We start from the raw sequence: 26,418 nt of genomic DNA on the forward strand, positions 1-26,418 counted from the left end.
TGGAGAGATGTCTGTTTAGGTTTTTTCCCCACTTTTTGATTGGGTTGTTTGTTTTTCTGGTATTGAGTTGTATGAACTGCTTGTATATTTTGGAAATTAATCCATTGTCAGTTGTTTCTTTGCTATTACTTTCTCCCACTCTGAGGGTTGTCTTTTCACCTTGTTTGTCTTTTGCTGTGCAAAACCTTTTAAGTTTAATTAGGTCTCACTTGTTTATTTTTATTTTGTTTCCATTACTCTAGGAAGTGGGTCATAGAGGATCTTGCTTTGATTTATGTCATTGAATGTTCTGTTATGTTTTCCTCTAAAAGTTTTGTAGTTTCTGGTCTTACATTCAGGTCTTTAATCCATTTTGAATTTATCTTTGTGTATGGCATTAGGAAGTGTTCTAATTTCACTCTTTTGCACGTAGCTGTCCAGTTTTCCCAGCACCACTATTGAAGAGGTTATCTTTGCCCCATTGTATATTCTTGCCTTCTTAGTCAAAAATAAGGTGCCCATATGTGCATGGGTTTATCTCTGGGCTCTCTGTCATGTTCCATTGGTCTGTATTTCTCTTTTTGTGCCAGCACCATACTGTCTTGATGACTGTAGCTTTGTAGTATAGACTGAAGTCATTCCTCCAACTCCATTCTTCTTTCTCAAGACTGCTTTGGCTATTTGGGGTCTTTTGTGTTTCCATATAAATTGTGAAATTTTTTGTTCTAATTCTGTGAAAGATGTTGTTGGTAATTTGATGGGGATCTCTGTGAATCTGTAGATTGCATTTGGTACTATAGTCATTTTCACAATATTTATTCTTCCAACCCAGGAACTTGGTATATCTCTCCTTCTGTTTAGTGTTGTCTTTGATTTCTTTCATGATTATAATTTTCCATATACAGTTCTTTTGTCTCCTTAGGTAAGCTTATTCCCAGAAATTTCATTCTTTTTGTTGTAATGGTAAATGGGATTGATCACTTAATTTCTCTAATTTTTCATTGTTAGTATATAGAAATGCAAATGATTTCTGTGTATTGACCTTCCTTCCCATGACTTTGCTAAATTCACTGATTAGCTCTAGTAATTTTCTGATAGTTTCTTTTGGGTTTTCTATGTGTAGTATCATGTCATCTGTAAGTAGTGAGTTTTATTTCTTCCTTTTCCAATCTGGATTTCTTTATTTCTTTTTCTTCTCTAATTGCCATACCTAGGACTTCCAAACCTATGTTGAATAATAGTGATAAGAGAGGACACAGTTGTCTTGTTCCTAATCATAGAGGGAATGCTTTCAGTTTTTCACCATTGAGAATAATGTTTGCTGTGGGCTTATCATATATTACCTTTACTGTGTTGAGGTAGATTCCATCTGTGCCCATTTTTTGAAGCGTTTTTATCATAGATGGGTGCTGAATTTTGTCAAAGGATTTTTCTGTATCTGTTGAGTTGGTCATGGTTTTTATCTTTCAGTTTTTTAATATGATGTATTCATTGATTTTTTGTGTATATTGAAGAATTCTTGCATCCATGGAATAAACCCAACTTGACCATGGTATATGAGCTTTTTAATGTGTTGTTGAATTCTCTTTGCTAGAATTTTGTTGAGGAGTTTGGCATCTGTGTTCCTCAGTGATATTGACCTGCAATTTTCTTTTTTGTGTGTTGTCTTTGCCTGGTTTTGATATCAGAGTGATTGTGGCTTTGTAGACTGAGTTTGGAAGGGTTCCTTCCTCAGAAGGTTTTTTGAAGATTTTCAGAAAAATAGGCATTAGCTCTTCTCTAAATGTTTGATAGAATTCCCCTTTGAATCCTTCTGGCCCTGGGCTTTTGTTTTTGGGGAAATTTTGGATCACAGTTTTGATTTCATTGTTTCCAGTTGGCTTGTTCATAATTTCTTTTTTTTCCCCTGATTCCTTCTTGGGCGGTAGAACTTTTCTAAGAATCTGCCCATTTCCTCTAGGTTGTCCATTTTATTAGCCATATAGTTGTTCATAATATTCTCATATGATCCTTTATGTTGTCGTCACCTCTACTTTTTCATTTCTAATTTTGTTGATTTTTCTTCCTTTTTTTCTTGATGAGTCTGGCTCTTGGGTTGTCAATTTTATCTTCTCAAAGAACCAACTTTTAGTTTTATTAATCTTTGCTATTGTTTCCTTCACTTCTTTTTTATTTGTTTCTCCTCTGATCTTTATGATTTCTTTCCTTCAACTGACTTTGGGGTTTTTTGTTCTTTTTCCAGCTGCTCTGGATGTAGACTTAGGTGCTCTCTTCAATGCTTTTCTTTTTTCTTGAGGTAGAATTATATTGCTATAAACTTCCCTTCGTAGAACTCTTTGCTGAATCCCGTAGGTTTTGGGTTGTCGTGTCTTTGTTGTTGTTTGTTTTTAAGAATCTTTGGATTGTTTAAGAATCTTTAAGAAATCTTAATCTTTAAGAATTATTTCTTCAGTAACCTCTTTGTTATTTAGTAATGTGTTATTTAATCTCCATGAGTTTGTGTTTTTTGCAGTTGTTTTTTTTTCCTGTAGTTGATACCTAGTCTCCTAACATGGTGGTCAGAGAAGATATTTGATACGATTTCAGTTTTCTTAAATTTACTGAGGCTTGATTTGTGACCCAAGATGTGGTCTGTCCTGAAGAATGTTTCATGTGCCCTTGAGAAGAAAGTGTATTTTTTTGCATTTGATGGAAAGTCCTGAAGATATCAGTGAGGTTCATTTGGTCTAATGTTTCATTTAAGGTTTGTGTTTCCTTATTGATTCTCTGTTTTGATGATCTGTCCATCAGTGTCAGTGGGATGTTCAAGTCTCCTACTATTACTGTATTACTGTTGATTTCCCCTCTTAAGCCTGTTAGTGTTCTCCTTATGTATTGAGATGCTCCTATGTTGGGTGCGTAAATATTTGTAATTGTATGTCTTCTTCTTGGATTAATCCCTTGAACATTGTGTAGTGTCTTTCCTTATCTCTTATAATATTCTTTATTTTAAAGTCTATTTTGTCTGAAATAAGGATTGCCACTCTGGCTTTCTTTAGGTTTCCATTTGCATGGACTATCTTTTTCCATCCTTTTACTTTCAGTCTATGTTTCTGTAGGTCTGAAGTGGGTCTCTTGTGTGCAGCATATATATGGGTCTTTTTTTTGTATCCATTTAGTCAGTCTGTATCTTTTGGTTGGTGCATTTAATCTGTTTACATTTAAAGTAATTATTGAGATATATGTTCCTATTGGCATTTTCTTAAATGTTTTGGGTTTGTTTTTGTAGGTCTTTCTTTTCTCTTGTGTTTACTGGCTATGTAAGTCCATTTAGCATTTGTTGTAAGACTGGTTTGATGGTGCTAAATTCTTTTAACTTTTGCTTGTCTGTGAAGCTTTTGATTTCTCCAATTTTGAATGACATCTTTGCTGGGTGAAGTAATCTTGGTTATAGATTTTTTTCTTTCAGTACTTTAAATATATCCTGCCACTCCCTTCTGGCCTCCAGAGTTTCTGCTGAAAGATCTGCTGTTAAGCATATCGGTTTTCCTTTGCTCCTTTTAATATTCTTTCTTTGTGTTTAATCTCTGTTAGCTTTATTAATATGTGTCTTGATGTGTTTTTCCTTGGGTTTGTCCTGTAAGGGACTCTGTGCTTCTTGAACTTGATTGACTATTTCCTTTCCCATGTTGGGGAAGTTTTCAACTATAATTTCTTCAAAAGTTTTCTCAGTGCCTTTCTTTTTTTCTTACTACTCTGGGATTCCTTATAACTCCAATGTTGTTGTGTATAATATTGTCCCAAAGGCCTCTGAGACTATCCTCAATTTTTTTCATTCTTTTTCCTTTATTCTGCTCTTCAGCAGTTATTTTCACCATTCTCTTTCAGCTTACTTATCTGTTCTTCTGCCTCAGTTATTCTATTGGTCCCTTCCAGAGTATTTTTAATTTTAGTAATTGTGTTATTTATACCTGTTTGATTATTCTTTATCTTTTCTATGTCCTTGGTGATTGTATTAACTGTGTTAATTATTTCTTGCATCTTTTCCATTCTATTTCAAAGACTTTGGAGTATCTTTACTGTCATTCTGAATTCTCTCAGGTAGATTGCTTATTTCATCTTTGTTTATTTGGTCTTGTGACTTTCTGTCTTGTTCTTTCATTTGTGCTGTATTTCTCTCTCTTTTTTTTTTTCTTTTTTCTAACTTGGTCCACTTTCCCAGGCTTTAGGGTTGTATTCCTTCTTCATTTTGGTTTTGGCCCTTGGAGGGAAAGGTTGTTGGTCTGAGTGGCTTGTATTGACTCCTTATTAGGGGTGACTAGTACCTGTGTTCTAGTGGGAGGAAATCAAGCAGGTAGGTAATTACAGAAATAATGGGACATATACATTCACTTCCACACATACAGTCATAACCAAAGTATTGTAAAGAAAAGAGTATAGGAGATAGACTTGGTGAACAAGGGAAACCAAACATGATATCGATCAATTAAAAGCAGAGCTAACTAACGCTCAATCTGGAAAACTGAGCCTAAGCAGATTGCCATCTGGGGAATATAGAAAAGAGAGCACAACAATTTAACTTACATAGTGGAAAAAAAAGAGTGAAGGAAAAAAGGGAAAAAGAAAAGAAAAACAAAGAGAAGGGAGAGAAAAGAGAATTTTTCTTAAAATTCTTGAAGCATGTTTTCAAAGGGATTGTCACCCCAATATTTTTATGGTAGTTTCTTTTTTGCTTATAAGTAATAATTGTCATGATTAATGATAGGATTATTGAGAAGATTAAATGAGATAAGTGATGATTCTGAGAATGTCCCATAAACTATAAAACATTGTAAAAACATTTTTTTCTGCTTTTAATTGGACTCTGTTCCAAATCCTGTATAATATAAGCCAGGAGAAGCTACAAGGGTCATTTATTCCAATCTTTCCATTTTCTTGTGGTCACATGGTATAGTGAAGAAAACAAAACAAAAAAAAAAAGAAAGAAAACAGACTTTAAGAGTGATAACACTTTGATTTTACTCCTTTTCTACTTATTACCTGTGTGATATTGGCCAAACATGTAGTTTCTTTAGGCCTTATTTTTCTTAGTTAAAAACATAGACTAATATTCTTCTTGTAGTAATATCCTACCTCAGAGTTGTCATATTTTAATGGAATTCTGTATGTAAAAATGATGTATAAACTAAAACACAAATATCAGTTTTTCTTCACAGTAAATAATTGACTATTTAAGAATAGTGTGAGAGGCAGCCCTTAGACAGTTTGCAGACTTTAGGCCTGATGACCATTTTTACTAGTAATTCAATGCAGAAGTACTTATTAAACTCTAATGAAGTATCTAGGATTTGGTAAACTTCCTAGCAAATATGCAATGTAAATACAAAATAAATGGGAACGACTTTACTAAGTATTTAAGAGAGTCCTTTAATTATGCACATTTACTTATAAATAGAATTAATGGACAGGACCACTTAAAGTTGGAGATACAATAGATGTATTAAGTGGTTAGCACTGCTTTAGCAAATGCCTCTATTTTGGAAGCTTTCTAGCCTCCCCTCTTTTCTACCCATCCTCCCCATTCCTTATTCTATACTAGTGAGACTTTACTTTTTAAATAATATAAGAAATGTAGTTAAAAAATTTGTATGTTACACTAGCTTTTATATTGATTGTTGATCTAGTATCTTGGTTATTTGTAAAACTGGGATAGTACTCTGTTAACTATTTGAATGGAGGGAGTTTTCTATTTTTAAGAGCACTTCTCTGTGAGCTCAATAGTAAAATTCAATGTACTTAGAGTTTATTATATATTGTATCTGTTTACTATCTCTGTTGAAAAATCTTTTACAGAGCTGATATGAAATTTGTAGTAGAAACTCTCCTTCCTTAAAGGACTATTATAAATGTTTTCACTGTATATTTTAATTTTGTCTACTTTAGAAATTTGCTTAGTGCTGTGAAATGGAATTGCTATCTGACCCAGGAAGAAAGAAGATAAATCATAAGCAGCTAATTTATAAGCATTTATGTATTATATAATGATCATAGTAGCAATATATTCTGTGGGAGTAGTTTTTGATCCTATGGTGCAAAAACTCTTCCAGAATCTTCTAAACTGACTTTTAGCTTCCATTTTTGTATGTGACTGATGGAAGCAAATTATTTATGTGATCTCAAACTTCCCAAAACATCATACTTACTTAAAACACAAAGTAGATTATGAGGTGTTTTTTTTTTTTCTGCAGCTGATTTTGATCTGAATCAAATGAGTTTCTCTTTTATGTCAGTCATTGAGTAGTTCCTCACATTGGAATCATTGATTTTAGTTTGGAATTAATATATACACATACATCTTTTGTCTGTCTGGGACATTGCTTTTTAACATTCCGTGTCCTAATTAATGAGCTCTTACATGTTTTATAACTGAGAAATTACCTAATACTTTTTTGAAACCATTTTAAGAAAATATATGGAATAATGGGTATAATTTGAAACATTTTTATTAAAAATGGGTGTTATGTGTATTTGTCAGTGTTTAGGTTTTAGGCATTTGCTACAACTTTTCAAGTAGTAATGCTTATAATTTTCTTGTTTGCATAGGATTGTTTAATTAAAATAGACTATATTTTCTGGTTATAAATTCATTTCCTGATTTTTAAAAATTAACTTTCCTGATACTTTGTGTATTTTGTAAAGTCCTGAAATTCTGGCTGCTTTTTAGACATTTTGAAATAATCATCCAATCTAGTGTTCAATGTGTAGCTGTCCACGCCCCCCCCCCCTTTATTTATATAGGTTAATTGAGCACAAAATTAGAGGGTAAAGTCTTACCATGTATAATAGTATCCTTGGTAGTTTTTCTTTGTTTTGGAAGAAATTTCATTCCTGTTTAATTAAACTTCATTTTTATTTAACTAAACTTCTGTAAGTAGGTAGGTAGCTGGATGGCTTGCTTACCTATGCTCTCTCTCTTCCATTTTCCTTGTCTTTGTCAGTGAGATTGCCTTCTTTAGTTAGTTTAGCTTTAAGTTATTTTAAGGGTAGATATTTTTTCCTTTATTAAAACAAATTCACAGCCTTTTAAATATTTAAATTATGCTTTCCCTTTTAAATTTTAATTTCAATCACATTTTTCTCATCATGCCAAACAATAGCTTCTTTTGTTTTCTAATATTTGTAAGCAGTCTAAGTCTTGATTAAATATAGATCTCCATTGGCTTTAGACACTCTAAATTTCTGAATCTTATTGTTAAGCAAGAAAGTAAACCGTGCCTTGTTTTGCTCCTTTGTTCTTTTTGTTTAGTTGGTAAGTTCTGACTTTTTTGCAACTACATGGGCTGTATCCCATTAGGCTCCTCTGTCCATGGGATTTCCCAAACAAGAATACTGGAGTGGGTTGCCATTTCCTTCTCCAGGGAATCTTCCCAGTCCAGGGATCAAACCCAGGTCTCCTGCATTTCCAGGTGGGTTCTTTACCACTGAGCCACCAGGGAAGCCCCTGTTTTGCTACTAGTTTTTCTTTCAATTTGACATGTCTTTGGTGGGAAGACTTCAGAGGTGGGCAGAACAAAGAAGGTAAGAGGCATATAATTGAATAAGGAGGATAGAGAACTATTTTTTTATCCACTTTAATTATTCTAGGTGGAATTTCCTATTTTTGTGTCCAGAGGTTTGAGGAACTGAGAAATGTTCTTGGGCATTTAGAGGTGTTGAAGTTGGAAGGCAATGCCAGCTACCTGTGTCAGTAGTAATAGAAATTTCCTTTGAAGATGCATCTAGAGATCCAAACTATAAATAACATCTAATATGCTACAAGCCATATAGTAACTTTAAACTGTTTATGAATATTGCTTTACCATATTCCTTTGTGTTTTTAACAGAGTGATAACTTAATTGGTAACTTAACTTGATCAGATATATACTAAAATTCTGAGGGAAAAGATATTAATTTTAATAATTACTCTCTAACATTTTAAAAAATAATTTCTAGTTGCTTTTTAATTAAATGGCATTACTCATGGAACTTTATGTGTCTTTTGTTCTACTAATTGTAAATTGATTTAAGAATCTAGACTTCAGCATTTTTGATACAGATCAACCATGAATAAGTGGGCTTTATAGGTTTAATAAACAACTTTTTATCCTTCATATTAAAGAATAATTTTATTTGTAATATTAGTCCAGTGAGGCAGAAGTAACAAAATACCTCTGACATTTCCTGGTGTGAAATGTCATTGATTTCAAATGACAATTTCAAATGTCATTCGCAGTGTTTACCTCATGTTTACATTTATATTAGACAACTTAATATGATACTATGAGGATAAAATATGTAAAAATGCTTTTTTTTGTACATAAATGCCTTTTTGGGGGGGAGGGGAACAACTTAGGTACGTAACTGTTTGCACTGAAATAACCTGGCTTAGAAAACCATGAAAACAGGTGTTTGGGAGTAGTGTACCACCATTTTCTTTATTGTTCTTTCTTGGCTCTGTGGCTTTCATTCTTGGGGTTTGAACCTTAGATAGCTAAAGCACTGTTTGAAGAGTTTTTGACTGTATATTAAGTTGAATTTTCCTTCTCACAGAATCTTTTAATGGGTCTCCTACAGGAAGCATAAATTTGGTAAGTACTGTTATGACTACTTTAATTCTTAAACTGGTCTGAGAATAATATGAAAAACTGAGCCTTAACATATGTAAATAAATGCTGTATTAGGACCCTCAAATCATCCTTTATAAGAAGCTGTTGCACTTTTATAGAAATACTAAATTCACATATAAGGGATCTGTGGATAAGAACTTAATGAAATGAAGTTTATTTTCTTTTTAAAAAATGGGTTTAAATCACCTGCCTGATTTAGTTGCAAGTGATAAAAATTATTTCATCATTTTCAACCTCAGTATTTAATATTTCACTCTGATCAGTGCTATGATGGGCAGTAAATTTATGACACATAAATGTTTACATTGGATTTAGTTTTTTCTTCTTGTTAATTAGAAAAGAAGTATAACACTGGTTGGGATGCCTGGAAACCTAAAGATACTTCTTAAGGTCCACACTAACAAGTTCAGGTTATTAGAAAAAAAAACCAAACATTTTTTAAGCTTAGAGGGCTTTACAAGAATTAAGCAACTGTATTCTGTGATTACAGGTTTAAGAATGACACATTTTTAGCACATAAACTGTTCACTGGTGTTTCATATGTTCAAGGTGAAATGTGAAATAATGAACATTTCAGTTCTCTTATATATCCATGCTTGTCGTTGAATACCTTGTTTCATAAAATGCAACTAGAGAGAAATATTAGTGTTGTGTGCAAGTTTCAGTCCAGAATTTGTTGAGGATGGGGAGATTGCTTGCTTTGTTTTTCCTTCCACTATCTACATGACTTTTTCTTTTGAACTTTTTGTAATAGATAAGTGGTCGAGAGGTCCATTGTCTTGTGTTCCTTAGTATGACATTTATTCCTAAAATGACCTTATTGTATAAATGTTCCATTATTGTACAACGTATAACCTTTAACAAAACACTAAAGCAAATTAGCCATAGTGTTATGTCAGATATTTTGTAATGTTTTAAGTGTTTTCCTAAATTATCTGGTATCATTACTATTTGCTTCTAATTTTCCATAGAGTTATGATAAAAAGAAATAGCTCCTCGAGACTGAACAGTGTTAGCAATATAATGCCCATTAGGAAGAAAAAGTTTCCAAATATGATGAAACTTTTCCTTGGATTAAAATTTTTTAGTATTCATATTTGTAGTTCTTGTACAAGTGTTTGAACACTAGTAAAAAATATTTTTTTCTTCATTCCCTGTCTGGAATAAATGCTTTTTCTAATAAAAGAGATTCCTTTTATCATTTAGTGATACAAAGCAAAACAGTCTGTGAATTGAAAAAGGTGACACTTGACATCAGTGACTTACAGTATGTTGGTTTTTCACACAAATCTGTTAAATCCAAGCTTTTAAGTAGCTGAAGTCTTGGATTCTTTTTTTTAAATACATAGACAAATTTGAATAAATAGTTGAATTTTTACACTAGTTTAATTACAAAAAATTGTTCTTAAGACTAACAAGTTTTTTTCATATTTAATGAAGATAATATTTATTAATTGTATTAAAATTATAAACTGGATCATTATAGTTTATTCCAGCAAACTAAACAAAGAAAATATTTAATGTGTGGTGTACTCATTTTGTGATTGAGATTAGCACATAGATTATAAGCATTTTCAAAGTGCCATTGTAGTTCTGTTTGCTGAATTGATTATCATAGTAAATTTCAATTTTTGGTTTTTATCCTGGCATAATGTTACAAAAAATACTTCTTTTTTTTTGCAAGAACTTCAAGACTCTTAACCCATGGTCACTTTGCAAACTGTATTTTATTTCAGGGCAGCATTAATGTACTTGTTTTGAAATCACAGTTTTCTTTAATCAGTACTTGTACTTCTAAATCACAGTGTAGTTCCCATGGTTATAATGTTATCAATTGTAACTTTATATAGTCTAGTTGATATTTACACATGCATTATAAGTGTGACTAATGGTTAAGAGACATTTCATTGAATTTTTTCATCATACTTAATGCATATTAATTTAATATTAATATGCACATATTAATTGCATATTTTACATGTGCTAGAAAAGGCGTTTATATACAGAGTTTTTCAACAGCTCCTGGCTTTCATAGTATAAGATGCTAACATGGTTAAAGTAGTAAGAAAGCAAAATATAACTTTTTATATGTTTACCTACAAAGGAAGGTTACCGGTAATAATAATGCTTTTTTGAAAAAGGTGATTGTTTTATATTCCCTGTGCTAGCTTATAGTTAGAAGAAGATTACAGTAGATAACAATTTTAAATTCTGTAGAATATTCCATTTCCTTTGGGATTCTATCATGTAAAAATAATTCTAAAACAAAGGTTTTGCTCTTTGTCAAAATGTTTTGTTGTAGGTCAGTTAAAAAAATTAAGTGCATTCTAATTCTTTTCAAAGCATTTTCATTCACATTATATCCTGATAGAGTTGTGGAACAGATATTACACCATTACCATTGGGAAAACTGAAATACAGAAAAGAGTTACTTGATATGGCTAAAGTCTGTTAAGGTTATCAGTGGTGAAGTCTGGACTAGATCTAATTTAATTGAATGGTTCTCCCACTTGACTTGTGGATCATCTGTATGGAGTTACCAAATTTTGTTTCTTCTGATGATCAGTCTTTAGGAGATAGAATTTTGGCTTTCTTCTTAGGATGCAGTTGCTTAATTTTAAATGGCTTTATGTCATATGCATGGCTGCATTAAGGTCATTTAGATGACTCATTAATAACTGGTAATACCACATTAGGAATCCAAAGTTCATTCAGATCCCATGGTTTTTCAAGTGTAAAATATGTCTGAATCATATACTGTCTGTGTGTTATAGGTCTCTAAGACCACTTCTGTGTTCACTGATTTACTAAGAGGACTCACGGGCCCCAGCATAGTCATACCTACAGCTAAAATTTATTATAGTGGAAGGATATAAAGCAGAATCAGCAAAGGGCAAAGGTGGATGGGGCAAAGTCTATATAATACCAGGCCCAAGTTTCCTCAAATCTTCTCCCATGGAAGTCACATAGCACAGACCTAATTGCGCTGGCCGTGAATATGGCAACATGTGTGAAATGCTGCTACCAGGAAAGCTCATCTGAGACTTAAATGCCCAGGGTTTTTATTGGAGGTAGATCACACAAGGCATATATTAAACTGACTCCCAGAAAGAAAGCCAGTGTTTGGTGTAAACCACATTGTCTGTACAGATAGTTTAGGTAGAGTAAACCACTTTAGCAGTTAGGAATGATGGGAACTTTTTCTAAATCTAACTTCCCAGATATTGTCTCAGAGTGTCCTTTCTAAGGAGAGCAACTTAAGGTCTATTGTGTTAACTCTTTTCCATACAGTCTCGCCTTCATTATATACTTATGTTCCCTTCTGTATACATGTGGGTGTGTGGATATGGAGCAAAAAAGTTTTGAGCCAAAGTTTATAGTTATAAAATTTATTCTGAATCAATTAGTAATAATTTTTGTTTATGGAATTATTTTAAAAAAATAACTAAAATAACTAAATAACTAAATGAAGTGTAGATTCACTTCATTTAGTAAATAATCACAATATTAGCTAACATTTTTTGTGTTAGGCAGTCTTCTAAATGTTTTACATGTCTTCATTTAGTCCTGACATACCCTTTGATGTAGGTATGATTATTCTCACTTTGTAGATAAGGAGTCTAACTAAAATTATTTCTAAGTTAACAAAAATGTTAAGTTAATACAAAGTTGGCTGTAATATATTTCAACATTAAAAAAGTGAAATGTTGATTTAAGAATATGTCTACTTATTTTTATCCACATTTTTTCTTGCCATATGTTGAATATAATTGGGGAGAAGCAAATTATAGTATGTGGACAGGTAATGAAGGAAGAAATAATCTGATGTATTTATTAAGTTGATTATTAAATTGCTTTGTTTTACAGTTTCTTCATCTTATCTTCTCTTTCTCCTATTAGTATAAATAAAGAGAATCATTGTTTGTGAGAGGGAGGTACAGATAAGGACATAGAGCAAAAATGAGTAATATATATGATATGGAAATCTTTAACATTTTCTTTCCTACAGAATTTAAAATTTCTGTTTCCGATTTTTTTCCCTCACCAGTCTTTAGATGACCTTTCAAATGTATCTTCTGATGACTCAGTACAACTTCACGCTTACATTTCAGACACTGGTAAGAGACTTTGTGGTTTAATTATTACTTAAAAACTGTTGAGTATCATTACCCCTACCTTATCTTCCACATTTATTTTTACAAATCATTTTTCTATTCTTTAGTCATATTTTCATGTTGCATTTTTTCTGTAGTATATTCTTCATTAAATTCTACAATGTTTATTATTATATGTGTATTTCCTTTCTTTAGTGTTGTTACTGTTATCATTTGAAAAAGGGTAAATTCTGAGCATTTTGTCATTGCTGATAAACTTTGAAACCAATCTTTTCTTTGAGTCCAGCTGATAATTGTCTGCATAATTGTAATTAAATTGTTTTGGGGCAGATTTTAGTTTAGTATTTGTTTTCATACATGCAGAAGTCAGTAGATTTCTGGATAAATGAAGCTTTTGTAAAGGAGTTTATGAAAACAAGAAATGCTTGGATGAAAAAAAAAAAAGAAATGCTTGGATGAGGTGAGATTCATGACTGAATCAGCATGTGTGCAAAATGGCTAGTGAACTGAGGAAAAAAATAATTTTATCATTGGTATTGAGTTATTAGATAATGTCAGTGATGGTTTTCTTATCTGGCTTCTCGTGATTCTTGTGTGGATCTCTCTTTTGAGGATTCTGATTTTCTAGCTGTTTTGTCCATTCATTCAAGAAGTATTTATCAGCTTCTTAAAGGATATGGAAGGATAATGCTAAGCGTTTTTAATAAGTTATTATTTCTGTCAGACAAAATTATGTATAAACACTAAAGAGGCAGTATACTAGAGTGGTTAAGAGCACAACTTTTTATCCAAATTGCTTGGGTTTAAACCCCAGCTTTGCCACTTAATAGTTGGGTGAACTTGGATGATTCTTAACTTCTCTGTATCTTAATTTCCTCATCTGTGTAATGGGATAATAGTAATACTTGCCTCATAGAACGAATAAACTAATTGTATTAGTAGTTACATGGTGGGCATTATATATTAGTGTCTGTTCGATAAATATTTACTTTACTAGTTGGGCTCCAGAGTCTCTTTGAGTCTGGATCCCATGTCCTTAACCTTAATGACAGGAAGTAGAACTAGTGCAGTGCACTTATGGAATGATTCTTGGACTAATGGACTGGCCCTTCATTGAAGAATCTTGTTTTAAAAAATAAGTGGCTAGGTTAGACAATATGCTTAGTGATTAGATTTATTTATATTCTGATCCTGGTTCCTTATCTGGTTATAGATTAGTAACAAAGAGGTTGCATAGCACCTGCTGAGTAGTAACATTGTCCTAATGAAAACACAACCTATTATTTACACTGTAATATCTCACCATCATCTTAAAATGTATGTAGCCTCATTATCTTTTAAAATCAAATTACCTTTCTATCTTAAGGCTTGTTTTATAGAGTAGCCCCATATTCTTCCTTTTGTGCACCCATCCTAGTCTGGTCTCCCTGCCTATCAAATTTGTAAGAAATCTAACTATTTTTTTTTTTCTGACTGTTATTTTTTAAAATGCTTTCTGACATCCTTTCTTCTTTCCTTTTCTATTTCTTGCTAGTTTCCTTGTTCTTATTAGCTCCTAATTGGTTATGGTTTGCTGCCTAAGTGGCCCCTGATTTCTGTTATCCTTTCCCAAACCTTTCTTGAACACAACATGTAAAGCCATTCCCTTGTTGGCATGCTGACACTGTTGAGTGATGGTAGTTTTTTAATGTGATGAAAGTGTTGTATAGTTTGTTCTGCATAGGTCTCTGAGTAAAGGATAATTGAAAGAGGTGAACAGTGAATAATAAAATCTCTGACAGCAAGATGACCAGGTCTATCCCCAGTCTTATATTTTGTCAAATCAGGAATGGAAAGGGAATGAAGGACAATTCTGAATACAAAGTGAAAATCTTAGAAAAACTTTCATGAAAACCTGGGAAAGATTTCTGTCAAACTGCTTTTGCCAGTATAGATTTGTAGCTGTTTTTGTGATTAAAATAATTTACTAAGAAGCTGCTCAGACCTTTCTTTGCCTAAGTATATACAAAATACAAAATAGTTAGTCAACTCCAAAGCTTGGCCACTTTTTTTTGCAATCATGGATCAATATCATCTACTATTAGAAGAGCAATTTATACTTCTGGTCAACATGATAGTCTAAACTGCTATGCAATATTTGCTTCCTACACATAGAAAAACTGAAAACAGTAGAATAAAAAGACCTAAAAGGGGAAATCTACAGGTGGAATAGACTATAAGGAAAAGCAAATATAGGGAAATGAACAAGAGTTGAAGCCAAAGAGCTTATAGGAGTGCAAAGACTGCTCTTTTGATTTTGATAGCATTTTCATGCCCTCAGATTTAAAAGAGGCACAAATGGGCTAAGGCAGAGGAAAGCCTGGAACCACAGGCCTTTGCATAAAGCCCAGCTTCACAGAGGGTGACTTGATATGAAAGAGGAACTAGAAGAACTTAGCCTACTGTCAGAGGAAAGCACAAAGAATGTCAAGGTCATGGTTGGGAATGGCATCACTCATATGAATGAAAGGCTGTCTTATATCACATGTGGCTGATACAAGATTCAGCCATCCTCAAGTGGTTGTGTACCACAGGGAGTATGATAAAAATAATCGTAGAGATAAAACAAGGCAAGAATACCACATTCTAAAAGAGAACCACATCTGGTTATAGAAATCAAAAAGTAGTTACTGAAATTAAGGTAAGTGAATGAATTAAAAAGCAGACCAGGTACAGATGAGTGGAGACTTAATAAACTGTTGGAGACCTGGAAAGGTGATCTTGAGTAGAATACAACATGGCTTCAGAGTGGGAAGATGGAAAATGAAAAAGAATTATTCAATGTACATCTCTTCACTTAAGATCTGTACAAAATAGGAATAGGTTTTGATTTTCAAGACTGCCTGACTTGGATGGTTTGTGTCAATTCAATAGAAAAAAATGACTTCTTAGAGAAGTCTTCAGAATAAATTACATTTGTAAATTGCTGTATATTTTGAATGAGAAAGATTTGCCAAAAGATAATAGATCTCGTTTGTTTTAGTCGCTCAGTCTTGTCATTGGCTGTAGCCCACCAGGCTCATCTGTCCATGGGATTCTCCAGGAAAGAATACTGGAATGGGTTGCCATTTCCTCCTGTAGGGGATCTTCCCAACCCAGAGATCAAACCTGCATCTCCTTCATTGGCAGGCAGATTCTTTACCACAGAGCCAACTGGGAAGTCCAGATAGATCTTAGCCTGTAGCTTTTGCTTGCAGGTTAGTTTCAGAGCTATCAATATTGAGTTACAGCTGGACTGTGAAGGCTAATACAAAAGGTATTATTTTGTTTCTGTTAAAAGCTCTTTGGAAAGAGAATACAAAGTGGACATCACTGTGTAGTCGGTAGTATCATGATAGCCTTGTAGGTCATTTTGTAATGTAACCAACACATATAACACCTTATGGATCTGAGTACAGATGATAGGAATCTGTTTTATCCTGGTGATATCCTTTTGTCTTAGTCTGTCATTTCAAATTCTCCATTTCATGTTGTTCTTTTTGTTTTCGTTCTTCATCTTCCTCCTTTTTGTGTCTTTTGTTCCTCTTCATTTTGTCTTAAATGACTAGTATATGCTCACTATGACCCATATGCTGTGGCAGGCGTTTGTAATGACCATGGAAAGACATACGCGTTGTATGCCATCACCGTGCACCGGCGCAGTGTGAACACCGAGGAGATGTGGAAAACCTACCGCCGTTACAGTGACTTCCATGACTTCCACATGAGGATCACCGAACAGGTAGTGAGCTTTTTAAAGTTTGTGCTTGATGCTGTTTCGTGATTCCATGTTTGATTCTACATGGCTGTGAGTGGCGCTAAGGTACTGACCAAAGCTAAGAAAATAAGGTAACAGTTTTTTATAATCAACAATGAATGTTAGAATGATTTTGTCCATTTAACTAATAAATTTTAAACAGTCCTAGTCACTGTGGACTGGTGACAAAATACCAGTGATATACCTTGGAAAATTAGAATAAATGTGTATGGCTGAATTTAAGAGAGTGTATATATGTGTTGTCCTTTGCAGAGGTATTTGGGTTTATTTAACATATAAATAGAGATCATTGTAAGACATTTTGTGGTTATGTGTTTGGTAATATAATTTAAAGCTGTGGCTGTTTTAAATGGCATCCTTTCCCAACTACTAACAGGTAAATCCTTGATCCACTAAGTTGTATGAAGAATCAAAACCTAAATTATATTTAAAATTAACCACATAATGTTTTTAATTCTTAGCAAATATAGCTCTTGTTTCATAGAAGTATGAGGACTCTTAAATGTAACAAATGTAAACAGGTTTTTACTTTCCTCAGTTCTTTTATTAAATATTTTTTCTTCTTTTTGCTTAGAACAAAATAAATTACCAGTGGATAAATTGGAATAGGTAATCTATGAAATTTTAAGTCATGATAATCTTTCATGCAGTGTTTTAAAATATACAATTATTATTAAGCCAATAAAATAATAATAATGGTGGCATTTGATTGGGTGAACTAAAGCTTTGAAGTGACATTTTACTACATAAATAATCAGAAAAAATATCTTTCACTTAGGATGTAGGAAATGTATGGTTGGCACCATAATTATCTCATTAAAATATTTTGTAAATAGAGTGAGATAACCTAGTAATAAAGCTTAAAAGTGTTTAGAAACCAGGTTATTGTTGACTCCACAAGCCCATATTAAAAGGATTGTTTTTAATTATATTCATAAGGAAATTAATAACTCTTGGCATATCTCTTCTATTGTTCTTTTAAATAGATCTCCATGTTTAGCTTGATTTGTTTGCAGAGGTGAAAGAATTTTCTGCCCCCCAAAATTCCTGTTTGATATTTTTTTTAAATCACATAGTTCATATCTCTCTTCCTTTTCATCCCCACACTTTGACCTAACATGACAAATTTTATGACAAGTAATGTGAATTACTGAGAGTAGTTTTAGTTACTTGCAAATTTATGGGAATTTGGTATAATATGAAATTTTCTTTGTATGAATAGTTATAATTTTTTCATACTGTTCAGAGGAATAATCATTGCTTAAAGATTCTAGGATAGGACTGTAAATACTGTTTACAGATTGACAAATATAGATAAAGAACATACTTTTAAAAAACTCTATTAATAGAACAATTCATGTAGAAAATTTACTTTTCAGGACAGCAACAAAATTAAATGCAACTAACTGATAAAGGACAATTCAGTTTTGAAAGTGCTCAGTGCAGACAGATGAAGTGGATGTGTTAAAGTTAACAGTAGTATGTGTTTACTAAAGCATCTGGATTGATTTGAAGCTTAAGAAATTAAAACCTAAGCTTGTTAAGTGAAAATTTAGGTTTAAGGAAAGTACTAAGCACTTGTAAATAAGACTCATACTGTTTACCTTTTAGCTTTGCCTTATTTATATTTTTAGTTTTATTTTATATTTATATTTTTAAAAGAAATCCTATAAGAAAATGTAGTGAGCTTTTAGTTCACTGGTGGCAACAGTACAACCAGTGGACGTAAATAAGTTTTAACTCAATAGAGCTCTTTAAGTGTTAAAATTATTTTAGAACAGATTTCATTTTGTTTCTTTAATTTTGTGACATAAATTTTTTCCCATTCTAAACATATGAACTATTATTTGTTTTCTTTAATTTTTTATAATTTTTATAGTCTTAATTTGATACTTTATGGATAAAGATTTATAGGATTAAAAGAAAATAATTGAGGGATGGGATGGAGAGGGAAGTAGGAGGGGGGTCCAGGATGAAAAGATTTTTTCTTTTTTAAATTTAAAAAAAAATAATTAAAATGTTAAATGTCAAGTTATTTTAGAAATGATCCCAACTCTATCAATTCATTATTCAACGTATGACCATGAACAAGACAGACCAAGTCCTTGCCTCTAGGAGCTTGCATTCCAGTGGATAACTGTGTGCCTTTCAGTTTTATTGGATGAATTATTCCTAAATATGCAGCTTATATTTATAAATAAAATACCAATGATTTAAAAATATTAAGTATGCATTAAGATCACTGGGTAAAATGTATTTATGTGTTTGGACATAAATGAACTTTGAATCTTTCTAATAAAAAATTCTAAATGTTTTTCAAATTTTCTAGACCTGACATATTCAGTGTGGAAAGATAAAATCTTTGGGTTTGGAATGTCTGTGATTTATGTATAGTATTTGAGTTCTTTGTGAATACTGAAATACATTTTAATTTATGTTAGTTCTTTAAATAGGTTTCTTTTTTTTTTTTTTTTTTGCATTCATTTAAAAATATTTTTGTGACTTTTTGGCAGAGGAAATTCTATTACTTTGCAGGGAATGGACTACTTTGTACTTGTAAATAATCTCTTAAATATCAAACTAATTATGAATTAATATAGTGTATTAAATTTTTCCATTTTTCTCCCTTTAAAAATAACAGTATTTGAGAAAAACTGTTAGTCATAGTGCTTCTGGTACAGACAGATAATTTTAAAATCAGCTTGATAATTTAGACTTTAAGAAAATAACTGTTACATTTAATTTTTTTATTAATAAGGTTTAATGTTTCAAAATTTTGGAAATTGTTGTTTTGAGGAGTACTGTTATATTCCCTTGGTTTATTAGAACTGCCATAACAAAATACCCAGCTTAAACAACAGAAATCCATTTTCTCATAGTTCTGGAAGCTGGAAGTCCAAGATCAAGGTGTTGGCAAGTTTGATTTCTCTTGAGTCAGCTCTCCTTGGCTTTCAGATGGTGTTGAATATGGCCTCACATGACTTTTTCATTGTATGCTCCCATTCCTGATGGCTCTTTGTATCCCTCTTATAAGGGCTTTGTTTTTATTTTATTCCCTCTCTGAAGGCCTTGTCTCCAAATACAGCCACTTCTGAAGTACTGGAGGTTAAGGTTTCAACATGTGAATTATGAGAGAATAAAATATATTGGTAATGCCTAAATAAACTATGCCTTCTGTAAAATTCAGTCAATAGTTTAAGGTACCGTTGACAAGTCATATTCCAGGAAACTAAATATCTTTTAGGACACCTTGAAAAATGTAAATTTACTTCTATAAAATGTGGTTAAAAAAATTAAAACCAGGATATTATACATTCATATTCAATAATGATCCATTCTTACACTTTTGTGAACCACCAGTTTTGTGACTACAGCATAACATTTTCCCTGAAAATTACTGCCCCCACTTTTTTTTCCTTGGCTAGGGCAAAAGAACTACTTTTAACTTTCATGCATAGCATGTGATGAACTTGTCACATTATAGGTCCAAGCAACCATCTGATTTGCCATTCCATTTAATAATTTATCAGAATCTTCCAGTTTCGGGATGAAAATTATCCTACACCTTTTCGTTTCCTCTTTTCTTTAATCTCTGCACCAGGAATGAGTTTTCTTTACAGACTCATTGTTGTCTGTTGTTATTTAAACCAAGAATGGTTTTAGAAAGCTTGTTGCATCCTGGATATGTATCGCACAGGAAAAGCAATGAAGCTCCTCATTGAAGTTTTAAATACCAGATATTGTTGGCCAAGCACAATAACTTGCTAAATGACGTTGTTCTTCCACTTTGTTAGCAGCTAGTATGGTTAAAATCTGTGCTTTAACAAGGCATGGTGGATTGCTACCTATCTGGACTTTTGAAAGTGAAGTCTATAGATGCTAAACTTCAGATATGTACACTTGTTTTTGTTAGTGGCTTTACAAATATAAGATATATGCTATATAGCTCTTTTATTTTCTTAGTTATTATGAATTTATTTTTCATGTAGTTTCATGCAGGGGAAAAGTATCAGTGTTATACTATATGTCATTATGCAGAAAGAGTTATAGCTGTAATCTACATTTTGAAGTTTGCCTCTTCTACTTTTAATAGTTAGCTATTACAGTGATTAACTCATTTGAAGTTGTCAATATAAAAGTATTTCTTTGAGTTTTTTTCAAGAAACCAGAAACTCATAACTTTGATTATTAATAGTTTATTTGCTAATACTTTATTCTTGTCAAAAGGTTTTTAAACAAAATGTTTTTTAAAACCTTTTGTTATGAAAATTTTGAATGATCTTAAAATCAGGGAGATTATTAAAATGAAAAACCATGTGGTTCATCAGTTATCCATGTTTGTCATTCTTAGAAAATAACTTCTTTGTAATAACATTAGAACTGTGGTTTGAATATATTTGCACAGTACTTTATATTTTCTGATTTTGGCTTAATAAGATAAAATATATTGCAAAATCTGTTTAAGATACTTCTGATACACAGAGAAATTGTCAGTTAGAAAATAATTTTCTCTTTTTGTAAAAAAAAACTAAGATTATTGAATGTATTTTGTTTTGTAGTTTGAAAATCTGTCAAGCATATTAAAGCTTCCTGGTAAGAAGACTTTTAATAATATGGATAGAGATTTTTTAGAAAAGAGAAAAAAAGATCTAAATGCATATTTGCAGGTAAGTTCAAGTTTATTATTACTCGTAGGTTTTCATTTTAATAGAGCACAGAAATACAGCTGATTTCTTTGGTAGAGAATGTTTTTACTGTAATAGTGAGATAGCAGCCACTTTCGAGGTGCTGAGATGTGACTTGCAATCTGATCAGTAATTTATAAATATTATTTTTCTGTTTATTAATTTAGAAGTTTTCTGGACACTCAGTGCTAGAAATTTTACCTTCAGGTTTGACTGCATACATAGCAGTCAGGTTTGGATGAGTGTATACCACACCCACACCCACACCTACACACACACACAGATACACACACACACCCGGCAGATTTCTCTTCTGCAATAATAAAATGTCTCTTAAGTTATTTCCTGCATAAGGACTGTCAGAAATAACTTTGTTTTAGAAAGTAGTACCCAAATACCAGATTTTAATAATATCACTTTATGGCTTTTTATACTAATAAATGATTTATAAAGATGTCTCATCTGTTAATATTAGCTCCCCACTTCACTCTTTAGGAGTCAGCAAATTCCAGCCTGTAGACCATATCCAGCCTGCCACCTGTTTTATTAGAGTTTATTATATTATTAGAACACAGCCACCCATTTCTACTACATTGGAGTTGAATAGTTGCAGCAGACTATGGATCACAGAACGTAAAATAATTATTATATGAACTGTACATAAAAAATTTGCTGACCATGTCCTAGTATTTAGTGAAACTTAGCCAATAGTATGCTTGACATTTTGGGGGAAGTTTTCTCTCTCTTAAACATTTATAAGTTTAATTGAGTTTGCTTATAACTATTCCATAGCACTACAGTTTACTGAAAGGATAGGAAAAACATATAAATCTGCTATTATTCACCTTTGTCTTCTGGCTTAAGGCTAAATGATATTATTTATATGACTTGTCAAACATTTTGATTTTTTAGAATGTATTTACTTTAGTTGCATTAAAATCTGTATCAGCTATTTATAAAATTTAGAAAATAAGCACCTTTTTCGAAATCTGGTGCCATAAATGTATGTTTTAGTTGTGGCTGTACTGTCTGTGTCTTAGCTAATGATCTCAATATGTCAAAACATGTTTCATTGAAGGAATTTAACTAGAATATTAGACTATATCATGTTGTAAAGGCAACATTTTGTTTTGGGCCCTCTTTATAATACTTAAAAGTTTTAACTTTAATTGTTTCATGTACTTTCCATTAATGGTAACTTTAAAATTAGAATGTGAATAACATAGCAGTTTACTACTCTGGATCTTATTAGTTGTAAGCTATAAAACCTGAAAATGGAATAGTAAATAACATTTTGGGAAATTCCCTGGTAATCCAGTGGTTAGAACTTCACACTTCCACTGCAGGGGGAACTGAGAGCCCACATGCTACGTGGAGAGGCTAAAGTAAATAGATAGATAATAGATAAATGTGTTAATATTTTAAAAAATAGCAACATTTTTTACTATAGATTCTTACCTTTCTAGCATATGACATTGTAAGCAGTAGGTATTTCCAGTACCCTATCAGTATAAGCTGCCTCTTATTTTTCCTGTTAGTTACTGCTGACTCCTGAAATGATGAAGGCGTCCCCAGCCCTGGCTCACTGTGTGTGTGATTTCCTTGAGAACAAAGCCTACAGTAAAGGGAAGGGGGACTTCGCTCGCAAGGTGAGCAGACCATCGCGCTGGCTTTCCTCATGGGTCTGGTTTCTTCCTTTGTTCTCAGTAAAAGAAGATGATATATACTTATGTGTATGTTTTAAAAGTAGAAATTTTATTAACTGTTCTTTGGCATCTTTGCTTTATCAAAGAATCAGACACGTCTGAGTGACTGAGCTGATGCTTTATCACACCTACTATATCTAGGCATATCTAATAAACTCCTGTATTTACATGTAGGCTAAAATCCAGCAGTAGCTGGAAAGGGTGGGGGGGAGAAGCTTTGTTTCTGAAATGATGCTTTAAGGAAAGTTGGCCTAAGACAAGCCACAGGCTTTCATTAGTTTAAGAAGGAGCTGTTAATACTTCTTATTGGGAGGAAATGTCTTTTAATTGGAGTAAAGATAGTAAAAACGTTAAGTAGACTCTGTCCTTGAAAGTATTTATGCCTTTTGAGTGAAATAGTTATTATTTAAATTTATAAGGACACAGGCATATTCTGGAAATTATATGCTAGGTTAAGATAGTAAATTGGGTTGAGTAATAAATTGGTCAAGTTGGGTGAGAAAGCTCACTGGGTGAGAAGGCAAACAGTGGAATCAGGCAGCCTCTGGTTCAAATTCCTATTCTGCCATTTATTAGTTGTGGCCTGAAAAATGTTACTTGGCCTCTGGGCCTTTAGTTTCCTCAAGATTGAAGGTGTTAATCCTCAATTTAGAGCACGTGTGAATCAAATTAAATAATCTGTATATGACAGTGCCTGTCTGAATCAGTGTTGGCTCTTAGAAGTAGTAACAGGAGCTGCAGCATTAGTTGGGGAAACTGTAATTAGGATTTCTGTTTATTATTTTTGCAACTTTTTAAAAGTCTGAAGTTTTTTCAAAATGAAAATTAAAAGACTTCCCCACCTCTCATCCCCTATAAAAAGACTAACTTGTTTAAAAAAGATTAAGGAATTGGTACAACTAAGTAAGAATTAACAACTGTAAGAACTTCAGATGATCTCTCAAGGATACCATGGTTTAATATCCAAGTGAATGTTAACATTTCTAAATGGAATGTTTTATTTTAGTAAGAAATTCTAGGTTATGTATTTTATAATGTGGGGGGAAAATATGGTGACCTTATCTTTGTATTTCATGATTGAAGTGATGGAGTTTTAATTCCAGCTCTAAAATGGCTTTATTGTCAATAGAGATGCATGTCAATATTCCATCTTTTTTATGTTTGCCTTAGTTTATCTCTTAAGATTGCATCTATTTGAGATAAATTATAAATTAATAATAGCCTTTTGAGATAAAAGAAGCATTATATTGTTTAGTTACTAAGTTTTGTCCAACCCTGTGGCTCCATGGACTGCAGCATGCCAAGCTTCCCTGTCTCTCACTATCTCCCGGAATTTGCTCAAACTCATGTCCATTGAGTCAGTGATACCATTCAACCATTTCATTCTCTCTAGCCCTTTTTTTCCTCCTGCCCTCAACGTTCCCCAGCATCAGGGTCTTTTCCAGTCAGTCAGTTCTTCCTATCAGGTGGCCAAAGTATTGGAGCTTTGGCTTCAGCATCGGTCCTTCCAGTGATATTCAGGGTTGATTTCCTCCAGGATTGACTGGTGTGAGCATTATATTACACGTAGGCAATTTCTTTTTTACCACCCTACAGTAGCGTGTGTATGTGTTTGTATGTATGTGTTTATCTCCAAATAGTTACATGTCACTCTTTTAAAAAAATTACTACTAGAGCCTAAAAATCCTTTTGAGTCACTTCTGGGAATCCAAAGTAACATACATGTTCATAATATGATCAGTAATCATATTAATAATTACTAAGTTCATCTTGACCTCTTTCAGATTATCGGGATAATTTTCATGAATATCAAGAAGAGTTTTCAGCTACATTTCCTTTTTGGATAAATTATAGTTTAATATTTTCCTTAATTATATTTCACTGGAAATTAAATCGCTATTGGAGAAAATAATCTACAAACATTTTATCAGTGGCTAATCAGAGCTTGAGAAATAATACTTTATAACACATTATCTTGGTCACACAATTTGCCTAGCTTGGCAAAATTTATGGGCCTAGTTCCTAGGAGTCATAGACAAGTAGTCTTCCTCTATGCACACAGTATCTTTCCAGTTTTTTTTTTTTAATCATAGTGTGATGGCATTTTTAAGCTGTAAGTAAGGACCAAAATTTAAATTAAAATTCCCTTGTTTGCGTTTTTAACTGATACAAATAACTGAGGTGACAATTGAATGAATAGCTAACATCTATTTAAGTCTGGCTAAGTGTACACTTTTGCAGGCAGTCAATAATTTACTCGTCTGCTTGGTAATTTGCAATTGTCTTTTTTTTTTTGCTTTAAACATCTGTTTTTAGACAAATCTTGCTTCTGGAAATGTTATCTTGTGATAGACTGATTTTATGCTTCTAAAATTCTACTTTCTTCAGGGTTGAGAGACATAATCATGTGTAGAGGTTTTTCCATGCTCCTTTGCTCCCTCCACTCTCCATCACCAATACAGATGTTTAAGCTTTACCCTCAGAAATTGGAGGGTGAAAAAACAGGAACGAAAAGGGAAATGGATTCTGAAGGTCTAGGATTGGTGTTCAGACAACTATTTTTAATTATTATGTAACTCATGGTATAGATTTAAGTTCTCTTATTTTGAAAGAGTATTAGTGGTAGTTAGTCTCATGCCTGGGCTTCCCAGGAGGCGCTAGTGGTAAAGAACCTGCCTGTCAATGTACCAGGCATAAGAAATGTGGATTCGATCCCCGGTGGGGGAAGATCCCCTGAAGGAGAGCATGGCAACCCACTCCAGTATTCTTGCCTGGAGAATTCCATGGATGGGAAGCCTAGTGGGCTACTGTCCATGGGGTCACAAAGAGTCGGACATGACTGAAGCGAATTAGCATAACATAGCCTCATGCCTGGATAGCAATTGAGGTTGTATTCATTTAACCAACTTAAGATTGTATTAGCTGAACCCATGTTTCCACTGTGAAGTGTAAGATATATAAAATTCTAAAACACTTTTGATGGTGTTCAAACAATTTTTAATGTAAGTTATAGATTCAAGTGAAATTCATGCCTTTTATGCTTCTGAAATTCTATCTTATCTGTGAACATTAAAACTTAGTAGAATGGTGGCCATTTTTCCTAAAGTTGTACATTTTAAGTGTGGTATTCTCATGTTTATCTCTCTTAAGAATTCTTGTGTTCTAAAACATGTGGCAGTAAGTGTCAGTATAGAAGTAATGTCCTGACTAATTTGAACACAGTATTCTGGTTAACTGAAAATTACTATTGTTTATAGAATTAGAATTACACACATATATTATAGTTTTACACCCAAATATGTATATGTATATATAATTTTACACACAATGGTTAACTTCTTCTTTTTATCCTTTTTAATCTCTGTATCTCTTCATCAGTGGTAGCAGTTTTCAAGCCTTTCTTCCTCATTTCTCACCTTTGGTTCTACTGTGAATTTGTGGTACTGTGACAGTGTCCCTCCTAAAGGTTGTATTTTCCAGCAAGCATATCT

General features: G+C 32.7%; 1 protein-coding gene across 4 annotated transcripts in view; it reads left to right on the top strand.

Moving 5' to 3' along the window:
* SNX13 (sorting nexin 13) overlaps positions 1-26,418 on the top strand; it is a 139,765-nt gene that overhangs the window by 99,001 nt on the left and 14,346 nt on the right. For 3 of the 4 annotated variants that reach the window (XM_020901465.2, XM_070470537.1, XM_020901464.2), the window contains exons 16-20: positions 8,549-8,586; positions 12,674-12,743; positions 16,328-16,500; positions 21,096-21,203; positions 22,760-22,870. In XM_020901465.2, the coding sequence (XP_020757124.1) occupies positions 8,549-8,586; positions 12,674-12,743; positions 16,328-16,500; positions 21,096-21,203; positions 22,760-22,870 (500 nt within the window). The remainder of the gene's footprint in view (positions 1-8,548; positions 8,587-12,673; positions 12,744-16,327; positions 16,501-21,095; positions 21,204-22,759; positions 22,871-26,418) is intronic. The other variant, XM_020901466.2, reaches the window with a different exon arrangement.

The sequence above is a fragment of the Odocoileus virginianus genome, chromosome 1 (genome assembly GCF_023699985.2).
Source record: "Odocoileus virginianus isolate 20LAN1187 ecotype Illinois chromosome 1, Ovbor_1.2, whole genome shotgun sequence".
Classification (NCBI taxonomy): Eukaryota; Metazoa; Chordata; class Mammalia; order Artiodactyla; family Cervidae; genus Odocoileus; species Odocoileus virginianus.